The sequence below is a fragment of the Neopsephotus bourkii genome, unplaced genomic scaffold (genome assembly GCF_033783945.1).
Source record: "Neopsephotus bourkii isolate Nb327-2 ecotype Australia unplaced genomic scaffold, CSIRO-AGI_Nbou_v1 NB_346, whole genome shotgun sequence".
In the NCBI taxonomy this organism is placed as follows: domain Eukaryota; kingdom Metazoa; phylum Chordata; class Aves; order Psittaciformes; family Psittacidae; genus Neopsephotus; species Neopsephotus bourkii.
Genome location: NW_026900852.1, coordinates 741,463 through 759,120, shown reverse-complemented (window position 1 = coordinate 759,120; position 17,658 = coordinate 741,463). Strand labels below are relative to the sequence as shown.

Sequence of the window (17,658 nt, the reverse complement as noted above, 5' to 3'; positions counted from 1 at the left end):
TGGGGAGTGAACCTGTGAGCAAGCAGAACTGCATTCTGCTTTGAAACAAGGAGGATTTGCCCCATGTTCTCCACAAGATCAGGTGAGTCTCAAATGAAAAGCCACTGGCAAATCCATTAGGGGCCTATAAGGATGCTGGGGAGGGACTCTTCATTAGGGACTGTAGTGACAGGACAAGGGGTGATAGGTTCAAACTTAAACAGGGGAAGTTTAGATTGGATATAAGGAAGAAGTTCTTTCCTGTTAGGGTGGTGAGGCACTGGAATGGGTTGCCCAGGGAGGTTGTGAATGCTCCATCCCTGGCAGTGTTCAAAGCCAGGCTGGACAGAGCCTTGGGTGCCATGGTTTAGTGTGAGGTATCCCTGTCTATGGCAGAGGGTTGGAACTGGATGATCTTAAGGTCCTTTCCAACCCAAACCATTCTATGATCCTATGAAACCCATTGCTATAGGAAAGCTGTGAAGCAGGTGAGTTTTGACTAAGTGAGGCATTTGGGGAGCTGCACACAGTTCTCCTCTGCCAGGATCAGGGCTGAGAGAAAATAGACCATGCCCAGAAATACCTTGACACCAGCTTAATTCATTGTAACCCGAGGCAAACATAACCGGTGTGCTGCAACTGGTTTGCTTTTGCAGCACTTACTGCTCTGATAAAAGGCTTCCTTCTACTTGAAGCACACCTGCCCTCTTAGCACAGAGCTGTAATTTCCCCTTGCAGCCCTTGGCCAGCATTCCAAAGGGATGCATTTTAATTAGTTTCAGCACTTGAATCCCTTGGCTTGGAGGCGTGTGTGATGCGCAACGGAGCATGTGCACCTCTGGGGTCATGTTTTCCTTTCCATTCAGAGCATAGAAGCTAACAAAGCTGACGGATTGAGATACAGCCCAAGGAGGAATGGCTACCTTGGAAAACAGCCCAAAGAGAGGCGTGGGGAGCACTGGATCCAAACGCAAACCTCCCTCAGGTCCGGGAAAGCTCAGATTTGGAGGTTCCCTTCTGGCCTGGTCTGAAGGGGATGAGTGCCACCAAGACAGAGGTTCTAGCGCTGGCCTGGGCTCCAGATGCCCTGCAGCAGAAGCTGGGTTGGATTCCATATGGAGCATTGCAGAGGGCTGAGTTTTGAGGGTGTTTGCCTGCCTTGGCACAGACGCTAAGGGCAGGCATTGAGGATCATTCCAGCTTTTCCACTTGCAAGCTGAGCAGGCAATGAATTTGTCTCCATATGCAAAAAGCAAGGGAAGCAACCAAATCCCTCTGAGCAGAGGTCTAAGTCTTCTTTTACTTGCATAGTTAAGAGGAACTGATCCAAAGCCCAGTGAAGTCAATGGAAAAGCTCCCATTGACATCAATGCAACACAGCCCAGGGACCTGCAGTGAAATCCCACATGCAAAACAGTGGAAGTGGAGACTCATCATGTGCTGGAAGCAGGAGGCCACAGAAAGAGGCAGATCAAGAAGTGGGCATGTTTCTGGGCAGAATCTACATTAGACATGAGCACTGGTGACACAGCTTTAAGCCATTTGTTGCTAGATTCACCTAAATAGCACAAGCAGAACTGAGATGGGTTTAATGCTGCTTCACTGCTTCTCTCCATTAAAACTTCCCTCTCTCCAGCTCTTCTGGGGCCAGGATGGTTTTACATCTGCCCACTGCCTTCAGACACATTGCAGAGACCGTGGGGCTGCCTTTACCCACAGCAACTGTGGTCCAAGGTATCAGCATCGTGAGTTTCCACTCTGCTGCTAAGAGTTGTTTTAGGTGCTAATCCACCAAAATCATTACCATGCCTTCCCAAGCAGGTGAGCACATGTTTGGGTTCCATTAACTTCAATGACGTAGGCTTAAGGGTTGTCCTTTCTGTGAATCACAGCTTAACTCTGCAGTACCAAGTGGAAGTATTGCCTACCTGCTCAATGGAGGTACTTGTATTGTACATCTACAGTCATTCCTGCAGCACCAAGTATTGGCTGTCCTTCCCTACCTGCTCAATGGATTGTATTGTACATCTACAGTCATTCCTGCAGCACCAAGTATTGGCTGTCCTTCCCTACCTGCTCAATGGAGGTACTTGTATTGTACATCTACAGTCATTCCTGCAGCACCAAGTATTGGCTGTCCTTCCCTACCTGCTCAATGGAGGTACTTGTATTGTACATCTACAGTCATTCCTGCAGCACCAAGTATTGGCTGTCTTTCCCTACCTGCTCAATGGAGGTACTTGTATTGTACATCTACAGTCATTCCTGCAGCACCAAGTATTGGCTGTCCTTCCCTACCTGCTCAATGGAGGTACTTGTATTCCTACAGTTACAGTCACTCCTAAACACACACATCTCTATCTTTATAGCAAGCAAAGTGAGCAGAGTGAAACATGTGGTAGACATCAATTACAAAGCCTCTACCTTAGCTAAATCACTGTTGCCTTTAAGGCTACAGAGCTGAGCACAAAGGTTTAAATGGTCCATACTGATCACAGCCTCTCATGAGGAGTCTGGGCAAAGCCTTGTCCTAAACACTAAGGAAATGAGGCTGATGGTGTTACTCACCTCGCTGTCTTCTGCGGGAGGAGGCGGGGGCTCTTTGATGATCTGGAAGGACCAAAGAGAAACAGAACAGTAAATTCTTCCTTTGCTCTTTAGCACAATTCAAACATCACCAAAAGCAACCCCAAAGAGAAAGCACCAGGAGCCACGGCTGTGAACATCTCTGAGTTCAGTCACGGGGCTCTGTGTGCTGCTGGTGTCGGGCACCAAGAGCAAGAGAGGAGACTGGAGGCATCCCAGAGCCCTGCCATGGAGACATCTCCCATTCACAGCTCCAGACTCACAGTGCTCGCTATGTGACCCCTGCTCTGTGTGGGCTAACAGCGAGTTCAGTCATATACCCTTCATCTTCCAGCCTCCTGATCCCAGCAGGAGCCGTAGGCACTGTTTCACCCAAACACCCACATGAAATCAGTGTCTCCTTCTTCCGGCTGCTGCGCAAACCCTGCCTCAAACAGCCTGAACAAAGACTGGCAAGTGAAAGCAGGATGAAGTGAGATGCCCTGGAGACATTGCAAAGCAGCAATAACTCCCCCTCGCCCAAGACTGCATCTCCCAGGCCCTTCTGCATTCCAGAGGCTGTGCCATGCTCTCCTGCAGAATGCTTTTTGCATTATCAGGCTAATACAGCTCACCCTCATAAACTGAGAAGATAGACATATATATATGCACAGATTTGAGGCTGTCCAAGGGGTGGAATACAGCAAGCAGGGTGAGGTTTTACAGTGGTCCAGGATATTTTCCATCGAAACAATTGAAGTTCCTATGGGCGTGAGGCTATTATTTCATGCAGAAAGTTTGCATCGAGGGCTCAGCAGGCACTTGGCTATTTCCACAGCCCTCCACTCCAAGAGCAACAAAAGAGCCTTCCAAAGGGAAAGCAGTTGCGTACAGGCATGTCAAACGTCCCTCCCTGACACGAGATGCACCCCAATGCACAGACACTAAACCCAGCCCAAACAGCAGTGATTGCCCCAGGGGTGGATCTTCCCCACTTGTTTTAAGTCCATCTGCATGAGCAGCTCTTTCTGTACACACCAGGACAGGAGGCAGATGCTGTCAGGATGCTGTGGAGATGGCACTGAGTGCCCTCAGCTCTAATCAGGAATGGGTATTAGGTGTAAAGGCTTCCTAGGCATGGGCTACACACGGGTAGACTTAAAACATACCCTTCCAACCCAAACCTCACAGTGCCAAACACTAACAACACTGCTGCTCAAATGCAGAAGGGGACAATGACAGTCACATTGAAGGCCCTGAAGAGATAAATATTTACAACAGCTCCTCTTGCTTGGGTTTTTCCCCTCTGATGAGCTCACTGGTTTTATTTCCCTCTGCAAAGCCCCAGTCATGCAATGTGGCCATTAATAAAGAGCATGCGCCTCTGGCTATGGAAGATACCAAGGCTGGGTCAGGCCTTTGCATCTCAGCCCACAGCAGTGATGGGTGCAGAGCTCTGCCCCTACCCTGCAGTGCTAAAGGGTCATGGTGCTTCAGGAATGGACACAGAGTCTCTATTTATAGGCACAGAAGTACAAAGCACACGTGGAAGCATGAAATGACATTGGATAGGAGCGTGGTGGGTGCATCCGCTGCCCTGCTCATCAGACACAGCACAACCAAGGTCAGGCTGTGCCATTAGGGTGATGCCCAGAGGAGCTCAGGCTGACTGGTAAAGCATCCATCTTTCCCTGTCTACTCTGCAATTCCCAGCTTGTGCTTGAAGCTCTTGGGACAGCAGCTCTTTTTCCTGCTGGAAAGCAAATGATGAAGGGTTGTCTGCATCAGGCTCCTGCTCCGTGGGAAGGAAACCATGGGTACCAGCAGGGTTTACTCATAGTGCTGAGTTTACTCAAAACTCCTTGGTTAAAGGTAGAATCCCAGATTGGTTTGTGTTGGAAGGGACCTTAAAGCTCATCCAGTCCCAACCCCTTTCCACAGGCAGGGACCCCTTCCACTGGAGCAGCTTGCTCCAAGCCCCTGTGTCCAACCTGGCCTTGAGCACTGCCAGGGATGGAGCATTCACAGCTTCCCTGGGCACCCTGTGCCAGCGCCTCAGCACCCTCACAGGGAAGAGCTTCTGCCTTATCTCCAACCTGAACTCCCCCTGTTTCAGTCTGAACCCATCACCCCTTGTCCTGTCGCTACAGTCCCTCATGAAGAGCTCCTCTCTGGCATTCTTGGATGCAGACAACATAATCTCTTCTATGTCTCTTGACACGATACATACTGACACAGCACATGCAATGCTCCAAAACACACAGCAGACTTTTCTAGCCACGTTTTCAGGCGTGCTTTGGTCAGTGTGAGGAATGGCACTTATCAGCAGACCTTTTGAACCCAACCCCTTCATTTAAACCCATTGGATGCTGAGAAACATCAGATGCCTGATCCAAAGTACACCTACTGGAAGTGGCCTCATTTGCCTGTTCTAGTGGAACGTGATGGGTTTCAGAGTAGATGTTCTCATTTGCATTGGCATAAAACCTCAGGGTGATCCATCCAACACATTTGGTCCAGCTCAGCATCCAAACACAGCTTCTCAGCCAGAATCACTAGAAACTCTGGAGGTTCCAGACTTGGAAATGAAGAGGTAAGCTGTGTTTGTCATGATTTTCATTCCTTCTCACAACATATGGAAGCACATACACACAAACCAACTGATTTCATGAACAGATCAAGCTTTCCCTATTCTGGTTTAAGAGGGGAAAGGGAAAATAAAAGAAGAAAGAAACTAAAAGAGATTCCTTCCATTTTTTCAGTGCTATTCATTTCTAAGAGCAATGGAGCACCCCATAAGTTGCCAACTGGGATGGGTTCGTTTAGACAGGTCCAAAGATGGGGAGAGGTCAGTCTCAAGTTCAGACCTTACAGAAATGTATTTTCTGTCTCTCTGCCCAGATCTGGAAAGGCTTTTAGTCCGCAAACAGCACAACCCCTCTCCTTCTCCCTTTGCATCCTAACAGCTGTATACGCACGGAGCCTGATTCTGAAGGCAGGGAAGCACATGGGACCTTTGTGCCATCTCCCACAAGTGAGCAGGGTGTGAGAAAGGCCCCAGAGCCTCACCCCTGCTCACTTTGCAGAGGTAGGAATGACTCGGATACAGGAAGGAAAAGGCCATTGAAGGGACCCCATTGCAGGTCCCAGTGAGGACCAGTTGGCTCTGGCCACCGCGCTTCATCCTGGGCAGCACCTCTCACCTTCCCCATTGCCACATGTGGATCTGTGGAATGCAATCTGCTGGGAACACCCCTGGCCAAGCAAAACGTTGGGGCCAGCTCAGCTTGGCAAGGCTGCTGTGTTTGTGCATGTGCACTGCAAGTGTTTGGATAACCCCAGGCCAGTCCTGGGATGGCTGCTGCAACCAGAGCTCCTGCCCCTGTGTTTGAAAGAGGAAAAATGTGATCATTCAGCAGCTCTGTTTGCTCGCGGGGTGAGGAGCACCTGAGGGCTCCTACAGCATCACCGTGCTGGAGAACCATAGAATGGGAAAGAGCTTTAAGCTCATCAAGCCCAACCATTCCCCAGCACTGCCAAGGCCACCACTAACCCATGGCACTGAGGGGCTTGTCTGCATGGTGTGTGAACACTTGCAGGGATGGTGACTCCACCACTGCCTACAGTGGTGCTTTGCTTCCCATGGGATGGAGAGGTGGCCATCGGCTTTCCTTGGCAGAGGAAGGAATTTGGAGAGCAGTTGCCAGCAGTTCAAGATGCCTTTCCTCACAGATGTCATTGTGATTGACACAGGGCTCTGCTGGCTGTCCCACACTGGTGGCACAGAGAAGCGGATGCTTGTGATGGATAACCAAGCAGAGGAACGCTATCAGCCACCTCCTGCAGGTTCCAAAGCACTGGAAAGGACTGACTGGCTATTGTCCTGACATTTCTGTAGCCATTCAAGCAGAAGAGAGCACATGCTGAATCCAAATTCTGCATATTCCAGGAATGTGTCTAGGATGTTTTCCATGTTGGAGGAACAGAAAACTCCACCAGTTTACAGTGTCCAGCAAGCACATACTCGAGTAACTGTCCTCGGAGTTTAATATGATAAATAGGGGCAATATGTTTCTTGTCAGAAATGTGCATCTGTTTGAAGATGGAACAGAGCATCATTTAAAATGAAGGCTGATGGGAAAACAGTCCAAAATCAGAAATAAAGGATTTACTTAGCCTCTAATCAGGACTAAAACTTGGGAGGGGAGCAGGCAGTGAACTGAGCAGATCCTTTGTCCTCATTTACCTTCATTCTTCTGGAGAACACAGAATCTGTATTTGTGTTATCCCAATAAACAGGGGTTGGGGTTTTTTATAGCAGTAACTCTGACCCATCTGACTCATTCTTTTTCTTTCCCCTCCCCTCACGTATTTATAGTTCTGACCTCTGCTAAGTCCTGTGACAGATTCATACTTTAGTTATGAGCTGGGGAAAGGAACAATTGCTTTTTGCTTGGTTTATATCCGCTGTGTCTTCAAAGTCCCCATTAAAGCCTTGGAGGTTTAGTCTACACTTCAAGCAGGATCAAGCAATACAAGCAGGAGCCTGTCCCTGTTTCACCTGCAGTATAACACATTCTTCTTCCCAGCCGCACGAGCAAGAGGTCCATGGAATCCAACAGGAAAGCTAACTCATCCTTTAAAGTGAACTGCTCTCATCAGCCTGGAGCACACCCAGGAATGTCGATTTTAACTCGGAACTAGAAGAAGAGGCTGTTTCACCCCGAAGACTTGAAGCTGACAAGCACAAACCACATTCAGTACATCACAGGGCACGTCAAAATCATGCCCGCATTGAAGACACGGCATCACAGAGGAAAAACCCTTCCATTGCACTAATCTGGGGCAATTTGCATGGGGCTGACAGGCAGCTCTCCAGGGAATGCATCTGCAAAGGCCATTCCTTTCCCTAGGCTGTTTCACTGCCACGGATGAACAGGGCCATGATCCATGGGGTTTGCTCCAAGTGTCTGACCCACTTTCTTTGGAAACCCATGTGAATAACATTCATTTTCTGGACTAAAGGAAAACATCATCACTACTTTCTCCTATATGCAGAATTCCTTGCTCTCACTCTCTGATTCCCAGTGAATTGCCTGGTTAAAGCCATGTCCTAAAGATCTATTTCTCCTGAGCTGGACTGAGCCAACTTCCTTTGGAAGAGGTGAGAGGAGACCAGGTTAAAAACCAAAGGAAGAAATCATCTTTATTGAGTGAATTACTTCCCATGCAGCACGAGGGCAAAGAACAACAGGGCCTCCTTCACATTAAGTATCTGTTGTGGTCTGGAACAAAGGGTGCTGAACCTGGTCCAGATTCACGCAATTGGCTTTTGGATCTGGCCTTAAGGAGATGCAGTAGCAAGTGAATTGGTTTGGGAACCTGTAGTCTAGGCATATCCTCCAAAGGCAAATGGTACCTTCTTGCCCTTCAGATGATCGCCATCAAGATGTTTCAGTTTAGACACCAAAGATGGAGAATTTGGCTTCAACTCTTTGGTAATGAGCCATCCCAGCAGCATGTCAAAGCACCCCAGTTAATGCATGGTGCTGATCTACTAATCCACTTCTCTACCTGGGCTGCTGTGGAGATGATGGTATTAGCCCAGGTGAAACGCCTCAGCTATGCTATTACAGGCTCCATGCTAGCCTGCTTAAAGACATCCACTTATAGAGCATGATATCCATATTTAACCCATTCTGATCCAACTGACAGGAGGCTAAGAGGAGCAGTGAGCTGTGTGGGGACTCTGGATGAGGAATGACACTGTCTTGATCCTCTTGCTGCCATTTGTGTGCTTGCAATTGCAAAGGCAGGTTCTCTTCTCTCCACCACTTTAAGCCTACAGTAACAGTGCTACCACTTCCCCAACATGGGAAGTTGAGGTTGGATATAGGGCAGAACTTCTTCCTTGTGAGGATGGGAAGGGATTCTATGAAAATCATGTAAGTGCAGGAAAACTGGGCCCTGTGCACATGGGAGTGGTTGGGAATCGGGATACATGGACCTTTGTAAGTCATCTCCATCAAGCCAACAGGCACCATGCAATGTTGTGACTCTTCAGGGTTGCTGTAGAGCCGGTGCATATCCTCCCCTCCTCTTCCTCCAGTTTAGCCATGGTTTTCATATGGTTTTAATATATATTTTCTGCATTTTTCTCCATCCAGCTTTCTGTTCCCAGGCAGAGCCAAGCAAATTGCTGGGTTCTTCCATGCTGCCTTCCAGAAAACAGCTTTAATTTAAAAATGGTGTTAGATGCTTCCATGCCAACACCTCTCATATGCTCTTACCCCACCCCTGGATTTAAAAAGCTGCTGTGTAAAAAGGAGTAAGATGGTGCAGATACAGGCTAAATGGGCCATTAACAATACCAGCTTCTTGTGCCTAAAATGCTTTGTAGCCAGCGCAGCTGTATATCCTCATATCCTCTGCATTTTATCCCCTGGACAAGGCTGGTTGCAGGCACCACATCATCCAAACCTCCCCTCGGGCAGGTTAAAGCCATTCCCCTTGGCCTGTCCCTATATCCCTTATATCCCAAAGCCCCTCTCCAGGTTTCCTGCAGCCCCTTTAGGCACTGGAGCTGCTCTAAGGTCTCCCCTTCAGGAGCCTTCTCTTCTCCAGGCTGCCCCAGCCCAGCTCTCTCAGCCTGGCTCCAGAGCAGAGCTGCTCCATCCTAACAGCATCTCCATGGCCTCCTCTGGATTTGCTCCAGCAGCTCCACGTCCCTCCTGTGCTGCTGCCCCAGAGCTGGATCAGGGCTGCAGGGGTAGATGAGGCAGATCCTGCTCAGGTGCAAAGCGTGGCTCAAGCCCAACTCTGGATCTGGCAACTCCAAGTGTCCATGGGAGACACTTGCTCTCCGTGTGCTGTATATTGGGACAGAGAAAGTGTCCCAGCACATTCAGTCCTTCCAACTACCGTATTAATTATGCCTTCACTGCACATGCCAAACACTTCAACCAGCTCCATTTCCAAGCCAATCTAACACTGTGCTTACAAAATCCATCTTAAGACAGTTTTGGATGCTTATTATCTATTTGGCTTCCACTTACATTCAAATCTATTCGGGTTACATCAATATTAAACCTAAACCTTATGTTGGCCTCCTACCCAGAATAATTCCATCGTTGGGCACCTGAAGAGCCTCTTGTACACACAGTTCTGACTATGGTTGCTCAGTTGCAGGTTATGTTGTGTTCAGGAAGGAGGAGGAACAGGAGGCAACAGCAAAATGCCCACAAGCATCAACGAGGCCAGGATGTGGCATCTGGTACCTCGCAGATATGTTCTGCTCGGGGAAAGTAGCGTCACCCTGTTACAGATGGCCCTCTTTCTCCTGTGATAACAGTGCTGGGGATGTCTGTTTGCTTTGCTTTCTGTTGGTTTTGGATAAGCATCCTTGAAGCCTTTGGAAAGGTCAGTGCCTGACTCCTGGCTTTGTAATATCCCCCCAACAGATACCAAGGGAAATTTGCCTGTGCTGGTACCAAGGCCCAAGCAAAGACCTTGTTATTGTTCTGATGCACTCAGCAACAATTGCATCTACTGTAAAACCGAGTGGTAAATTCCAGCCTTCATCCCAGAATCCTTCTGAGGCCAATAAACTTGGATACATTTGGAAACAGCATTCCTTTATGGATGCGTGCCAAGGAGAAACTGGGTTCCAGCTGAATCTCCAGAGTAAGTCTATTGACTTCAGTCCATTTACTCCAGGGACGGAGCTGGCTTGGTGTCTTTCCTGAAGAAGTGTTGGATGATAATGATTCCCATTTAATGGAAAAGCATGCCAAGAGGAACTGCAGGGTTTAGAAACGTGCTTGTCACTCAGAACAGCTTTATACTCGGTAAGGAAAGAGCTTGTTGGGTTTTCTTGCTTTCCCCCTGCACACATTTATCTCTGAAGCATCTCTGGGCTTCAATCCCCACAGTGTCTCTGGGGCTGCAGTTTGATTACTGGAGGTTATTCCTTGCCTGCCTCTCTCTGTCTGTTGTGCAAGCCAGTTCCTCTGCCCCTAATTCACTCTGTGCTTTGACAACACCGCATTCCTTAATGGGCCATTCCCAAAGCAGCAAATTAGCACTGCTCTGCTCTCCTTCTCCCTGCCCTAAGCCAAACAGGCTGGGTACTCCTCTGTGGATGCCTTTGGTTTTTGCTCTTTGGGTAAGCAACACAACAGGGGGTGTTTTAGATGCTGATCTGCTGCCAAACATCCCAGACTGCCATCCCAGAGAGATGGAAGAGGCTTCCTAGAGGCTCTTGAATTAAAACCCTTCCAGCATGTGTTGGACTCACATTTGGAACCTATCAGTGAGATGGCCCCCACTTGAAGACCTTACAAAGAGGGAATGTGGGAGGTAAAGGAGGGGAAAGGGTGAGGAAAAGCTTTTATCTACAACAGGGTTTCTGAGTACAGCATTTAAATCTGGAAGACATTAAGCTCATAAGGATTCATGTGGACAAGAGACTCCCTATCTCTGCTGCACTCACTTTGCTTATCTGTGTTTCTCACACTTGAAGAACACTGTTCCCTGACTATCTTTATATCACTTTATATGCAGCTGACCCACAGTACCCTCCCTAGGCACAGCTCTGTACTCCCTTTGCTCCTGATGCTTTTCTTTGGGTCTTTTTCTTATCAGCTTCATCTCCTCCTGCAACAGAACCTTCAAAGAGCACCATCACCTCGAGCCTTTCCTCTCTGCCACCTTAGTTCTCCACTGTAAGCATCTGTACAGGGCACATCTCCATTGCCTCCTATGCAGATGTGCCAACAAAGACCTTGGCCCAGCTCTCTGGGATGATGCCACTTAGTTGAGACCAATGGCTCTGAGCCACCTCCCACACTGCTGAGCCTTGGCCCATTTTTAGAACCCAGTTTTTTATTGTTGTCAATAAAAAATTCCCATTTTTTATGGAGCTTTCCATCCTATTTCTGGATAGAGAACATCCCAACACAGAAGCTCATCCTCCAGTGTAACTGCTCCTGCAGTTTGTGGCTTCAGAGCTCTCGGCAATGGATCGTAGCTTTGGTACAACATGGTGCATATTTACAGCACTGGGTAAGTCACCTAAAACCAGGATTAATGGCAGTGACCCACACACTGGAGCTGGTTTGGGCAGCTTTAAAAGAGGCATCTGGAACATTACACAGAGCCAGTCACCAAAAACCAGGCTCCAGTTCTGCTGCCATTTGTGCATCCCTGGTTCTTGTTCTGTATTTGCAGCACAAACATGACCCAAAGCAAGAGCAGAGCTTCACTGTGTCATCTCTTCCACAACCAATAATAAGACTAAAAGGCTCCCAACAAGGTCTGTATGTCAGCAACAGCGCTGTTTTATGGGTACAATTCAAAGGTCAGGCAAATGAAATAGAAGCACAATCAGTGCCAGCAATGGAAGAAACACTGCCTTGTTCAGTGACCAGTCCTGCGCTGTTCCTTACTGGAAAGCTTTGCCTCCTTCCCACTCGTTTCTTACACTCAGGCATCACTGAATTGCTGGTTTGTGCTAAGGGTTCCTGTCACTTACCACGGTGCAGCAAAGAGGCCAGAACCACCAGAGAAGAGCCAAGGCCAGCAGGAGGAAGAGGATCAACAAAGCAATAGCCAGGATGGTCCCATCTGACTGGAAGAGAAACACAGAGAGCGTGTGAGCAGCACTAACACTCCATGCATCCCATGCATCCCACTTCCAGGCAAGCACGTGTCCAGAGGCCACTGCCATACTCCATTTATCCTTCAGACCAAATGCAGTTTTCCTCCTTCCTCAGGCATCCAATGTGGCACCCAATCCCCATAGCAAAGAGGCTGAGAGCTCAAGTTCACTGCCCAGAGTTACAGGTTTAGTCTTGATCTTCTGATCCTCACACTTCAGGTCAAGATTACTGCAGCTCCTCAGAGTATTGTGAAGAGTGAAAGGAACAGATTGATAAGAGAGCTCACACCACAGTGTTTCATTGCAGTTAAAGCATTCTCCTTTCTCTGTAACCCTGTTCCCCTCTTGCAGTACAAACTAAAAGCAGTGCTAGAATTCACTCCCAACAGAGAGCATGACGTGGGCTGTCCATGTGTCCACGGCTCAGGTCATCCTGCTCCTCTGAGCAGTGCTGAGTCAGGGCAGCTCTGCCATGGAAAGGAGCGTGACCAGCAGGTCAAGGGAGGTGATCCTGCCCCTCTACTCTGCTCTCATGAGACCTCACTTGAAGTACTGTGTGCAGTTCTGGTGTCCTCAATATAAAAAGGACATGGAACTGTTGGAACAAGTCCGGAGGAGGCCATGAGGATGATCAGGGGCTGGAGCAGCTCCCGTATGAAGATAGGCTGAGAAAGTTGGGGCTGTTCAGCCTGGAGAAGAGAAGCTGCGTGGAGAACTCAGAGCAGCTTCCAGTATCTGAAGGGGGCCTATAGGGATGCTGGGGAGGGACTCTTCATCAGGAACTGCAGTGATAGGAAAAGGGGTGATGGGTTCAAACTTAAACAGGGCAAGTTTAGATTGGATATAAGGAGGAAATTCTTTCCTGTAAGGGTGCTGAGGCACTGGAATGGGTTGCCCAGGGAGGTTGTGAATGCTCCATCCCTGGCAGTGTTCAAGGCCAGGTTGGACAGAGCCTTGGGTGCCATGGTTTAGTGTGAGGTGTCCATGCCCACAGCAGGGTGTTGGAACTGGGTGATCTTAAGGTCCTTACCAACCCAAACCATTCTGTGATTCTATGAGCCTTTCAAGGGGACTGAATGCACACCCCATCACACAAGACACAGGGGTTTTCACATCACAAGCCATTAACTCTAGAAGATCATTTCCTCTCTAAGTGGGATGCTTCCCCATTTAAAAAGGCATTTGCAGCTCTCTGACACCAGTTAACACCACAAACTGCTGCACAAGCCAGCTCCATGCAGCAATCAAACCCCAGTGTGGGTTATTTCTTCACCCAAACCAGATGTTCTTGGTTCACATGCCAACTTCCCTGTGCTACTTCTACCCAACCTCATCCTCCTCCAAGCTAAGCAAGCAGACAGTCCTGACTTAAGCCTGTTGGAGATGGGTTGATGTAAGAGGCAGATATATAAAACCCCCACCCAAGTGTCAAGATCCCAATGTGCCAGATAAAGGACATTCAAGGGCAGACTGACCTGGAGGATGGGAAAACTGGGTGCCTGCATGAATCATAGTATCACAGAATGGCTAGGCTTGAAAGGACCTTATGATCATCTAGTTCCAAGTCACTGCAACTTGGTGGCCAGATGCTCTCCCATCATGCCATAGTGTGAATTGTAATGGAAAAACCCCAATCTGGTTGAGAGCATCTTCCAAACTCTTTTCTGCTGTAGAAGGAATTCCTGGAGACTTGGATCAAGATAGCGTGGTCTTTGACACTTGGAAACAACAGATGTAGTACACACAGGAGAAGAATTGACCCAGGACATCTCTGGCAATGGAACATGGACCCCAGCGTGAAATAAGAGCTCATTGAGAACACAGAGCTGTATGTGGGATGCAGTTCCTCCAGACAGACAACATGAACTCGCATCCATCACCTGCAAAGCGGAACCTGCTGAGATTCAATGCTTCAGCAAACAGCTGAATATCTTCGCAAAGCAAACTCTCACCATCCTCCAGATAATTCTAGGTGGATTCATTCCTTCTCTCATATTTGAACAATCATCAAACTGTTTCAGACAAACCCAAACTGCATCTGCTGGGATCAGCCATAGCTTCAAAGCAGCAAACCATGACCTTTAACTGGGGAATTGTAGGGAGCGATCAGGTCCCCCCTGAGCCTTCTCTTCTCCAGATTGAATCCCCCAGGTCCCTCAGCTGTTCCCCATCACCCTTGTGCTCCAGGCCCTACACCAGCTCCATTGCCTTCTCTGGCCCAGCTCTATCACCTCAATGTCTATCTTGTAGTGAGGGGCCCAGAGCTGAGCACAGGGTTTGAGGTGCAGCCTCGCACTTAATAACCCAAAGTGGCCTAAACTCTGCTTTTGGGTTGTTTTACCTTTATTTGATCATCTTCTGCTAGAATTTAGCTATTATCCTGTGTACCATCTATAATTTTATACAGCTAGAACTATGCTTAGCTGGAAACTGCCACTCAACCAAACTGAATAAGAAACAAGGAAAAGCCCCTGCCCAAATAGCTTGCAGAGGTTCCCCTGACATGTTGAAATCTTCCTCCTAGTGTTACAGCTGCTGAAGAAGGGCTGAACGTCTGTTTTCATTCCTTTCTTTTCCTTTTAATCAAAATTTGGAATAGCAATGTCCATGGAAACACTGACCCATGGAATAATGCAGGGAGCTGTGCTCGACACTGAGAACAGGCTCAATTCAGCCCAAGAAAACAACTTTTGTTGGCCTTGGGGCAGCCACAGCTTCTCTGGGCACCCTGTGCCAGGGCCTCAGCACCCCCACAGGGAAGAACTTCCCCATTTCAGCTGGAAGATGCTCCTTTTTACAAGCACCATTCCCCGAGCCCTCCTCCTGAAGGAACATGGCATGACCTAGGAAGACATCCATTATGAACAGGACACACATGGCAAATAAAGATGAGTTTCAATCAATGCTAGTGCAAAGCAGGTCTAATACCCTGCCACAGAAACCTTCCCGCAGCCCACACGTGGGTACCTCCATCATCTCTCCTCCTTGAGGAGAAGCACCGTGTGTTTCTCACTCAGTGATACAGGGAGCACAGGAACATCACTGAGTGATACCCCCTTCTACTCCCATTGGGAGCTGCCCAGGAGGACCTGTTCTCTGCTGTCACTGCAGCAGTGCAGTTTCACCTCCCTCCCAGTTCTGAGGCTGGGAGCTACCAGTGCCAAAGGTCAGCAGTGGGTTTTCCTCTTCTGGGGCCAGCTGAGAGGATGAACAAAGCCTTATTTTAGTTCTCATCCTGGCTCCTGTCCGAGATGCTCTTTTTGCACTGCAGAACTTGGCAGCAGCAGAGTGGGACTCGCTTCCTGCCTCCACATGCTGCCTTCATGTGTCCTCTATGGGACATCCCTTTTCCTGAGCACACTTGGTGCGAAACCTGCTCCGGGCACATCTGCAGGTGGGCAAATCCATACCCAGCATTGATTTACTTCTGCCCTCTTTTAGTTCTTTGAACTCCCACCATGGGAACAGGAGTAACCCCCTTGTTAAGGGCTTCCCAGTTCCACCAGCCATCACTTGCTGCTACTTCAAGCAGTCACCAGTGCAGCACACGCTCTGCAGGCATTAGCTGGTGTGGGCAACAGCAATGCACACGGGGCTCAGAGCACTAAAGGCTGATGTGGGGTAACTTTACACACCAAATTGGTGCTATGCTGAGACTAATAGGTGAGGAAGAATTAGTTGCACTTAGCACTAGTGGAAGCTGAGGCTGCTCAGTGCCCATCGCACTTCTGGCCCTGGGCCTTATATTATTGCTGTTACAACAAGAGGAGGGGTTATGTTTAGCGAGAGTGAGCTCTAGTTCTTGGTGCCTTCAGCTATCAAAAGTCCCAACTTCAGCAGTGGGATGAAACTACCTTTTGAACCTGTCATTAATAATAATGATGATATTGTATTCTGACCATGGAATTGGTGGATTAACTCCTTGCTTTGCTTGTGTGCATCTTTTGCTTTACCTGTTAAACTCTCTTTATCTCCACCCATGAATTTTCTCACTTTCACCCTTCAGATTCTCTCCCCCATAGAATCCCAGACTGCTTTGGGTTAGAAAGGACCATAAGATCATCCAGGTCCAGCCCCTTGCCATGGGCATGGATGCCTCATGCTAGACCCTGACACTCAACGCTCTGTCCAACCTGGCCTTAACACTGCCAAGGATGCAGCATTTACCACCTCCTTAGGCAACCCATTCCAGTGCCTCACCACCCTCACAGGGAAGAGTTTCTTCCTTGCTCCAGCCTGCACTTCCCCTGTTTCAGTTTAAACCCATCACCCTTTGTCCTATCGCTACAGTGAGTGGTTGTGTGGGATTAAACCACAAGACAAGGAAGCCAAGAGACAAAGTCATCACATCCAGCCAGCTGAGCTTTGTCGTAGTGGAGATGCTGGCATCTGATCCCCCTTATATAAACAGCAGGCTGTCTCCAAACCTTAACAACACTCATTCCAGCCATTCCCCTGCTCTGTTGGGGTTGCTGCCAGTGGTCACATAGCCCAGGCCAAACAACACCCTAAATTACACTCAGGACAGCCCTATCTTCGTTTAACTGGGTAACATGTAAGTTAGTGGGGAGCAGGATTAAAGTGCTGTCTGCAGCCCCTGATTTACAGTCACAGCAGCTTTACCAGAAGCCACTCACTAATCCCCAGTCTGGCCTATGCAGTCAGCAAAGCCTTCGAGGGACAAATCATACTGGCCATGCATAGGGAGGGTACAAGTGAGCTGGATGTTTACATGGAGTATCACCCTACGCTGAGCTAGAGCTTCATCTGCGTTCCAGCATCCCATAAAACCAATGCTCTGCCCGATGCATCTCCTTTACTGACCTGGTTCTGTCTTGCTTGCTTGCTTTCACCCTTCTTGGAGGCAAAGGCTGCCCATTCCATGCGATTCCACAATCAATGCTTTTTCCCATTGCCAGACAACTCAACTCCACCTTTAACCTCACCTTCACCCCTGCATGAGATCAGGGAGTCGAGCTTTACTCTGATGATGCTTCTTAATGCACCAGACAGAGCCTGCATGGGGAGTTGCACGGCTGTGGTCCTCATCCCAAGGGATTTCAAAGGGCCCCTTGTGTGTAACCAATTCCCCTGCCTCTAAAACTCCCATTGAAAAAGCTGCAGAAGAGCAACAAAACCAACCCCCCAGAGGCCTCCTATGGACTGTTTCATACTTGGCCTTGACAGGGACTGAATTTGGATTCTTTAAATGGAGATGTCACTCCATCTGATCCAGCTGGGGTCACCGTTACGTGGCTGCAAATGGACTTGAAGGTGGAAATACTGAGAGGTCCTCTGCAATAAAGGGATCTTTCTGAGCCTCTCCTGCTCCTCCTTTCTTTTGTTGGGTGAAAAAGGTCCATTCCCTTTCAGCAGAGGGAGGGAACTGCAGCGGGGACAGGAAAGCCTGGAGGCTTGCTTAGAGAGCAGCAGCTAAGCCCTTCCAGCAATGTTAT

The 17,658-nt window shown here is 48.6% G+C and overlaps 1 protein-coding gene across 1 annotated transcript in view; it reads right to left on the bottom strand.

Moving 5' to 3' along the window:
- The window catches only part of ANTXR1 (ANTXR cell adhesion molecule 1), a 75,473-nt gene that overhangs the window by 25,305 nt on the left and 32,510 nt on the right, over positions 1-17,658 (bottom strand). The window contains exons 13-14 of the mRNA XM_061348215.1: positions 12,077-12,172; positions 2,548-2,589 (exon numbers count right to left, since the gene is read on the bottom strand). Of these exons, the coding sequence (XP_061204199.1) occupies positions 2,548-2,589; positions 12,077-12,172 (138 nt within the window). The remainder of the gene's footprint in view (positions 1-2,547; positions 2,590-12,076; positions 12,173-17,658) is intronic.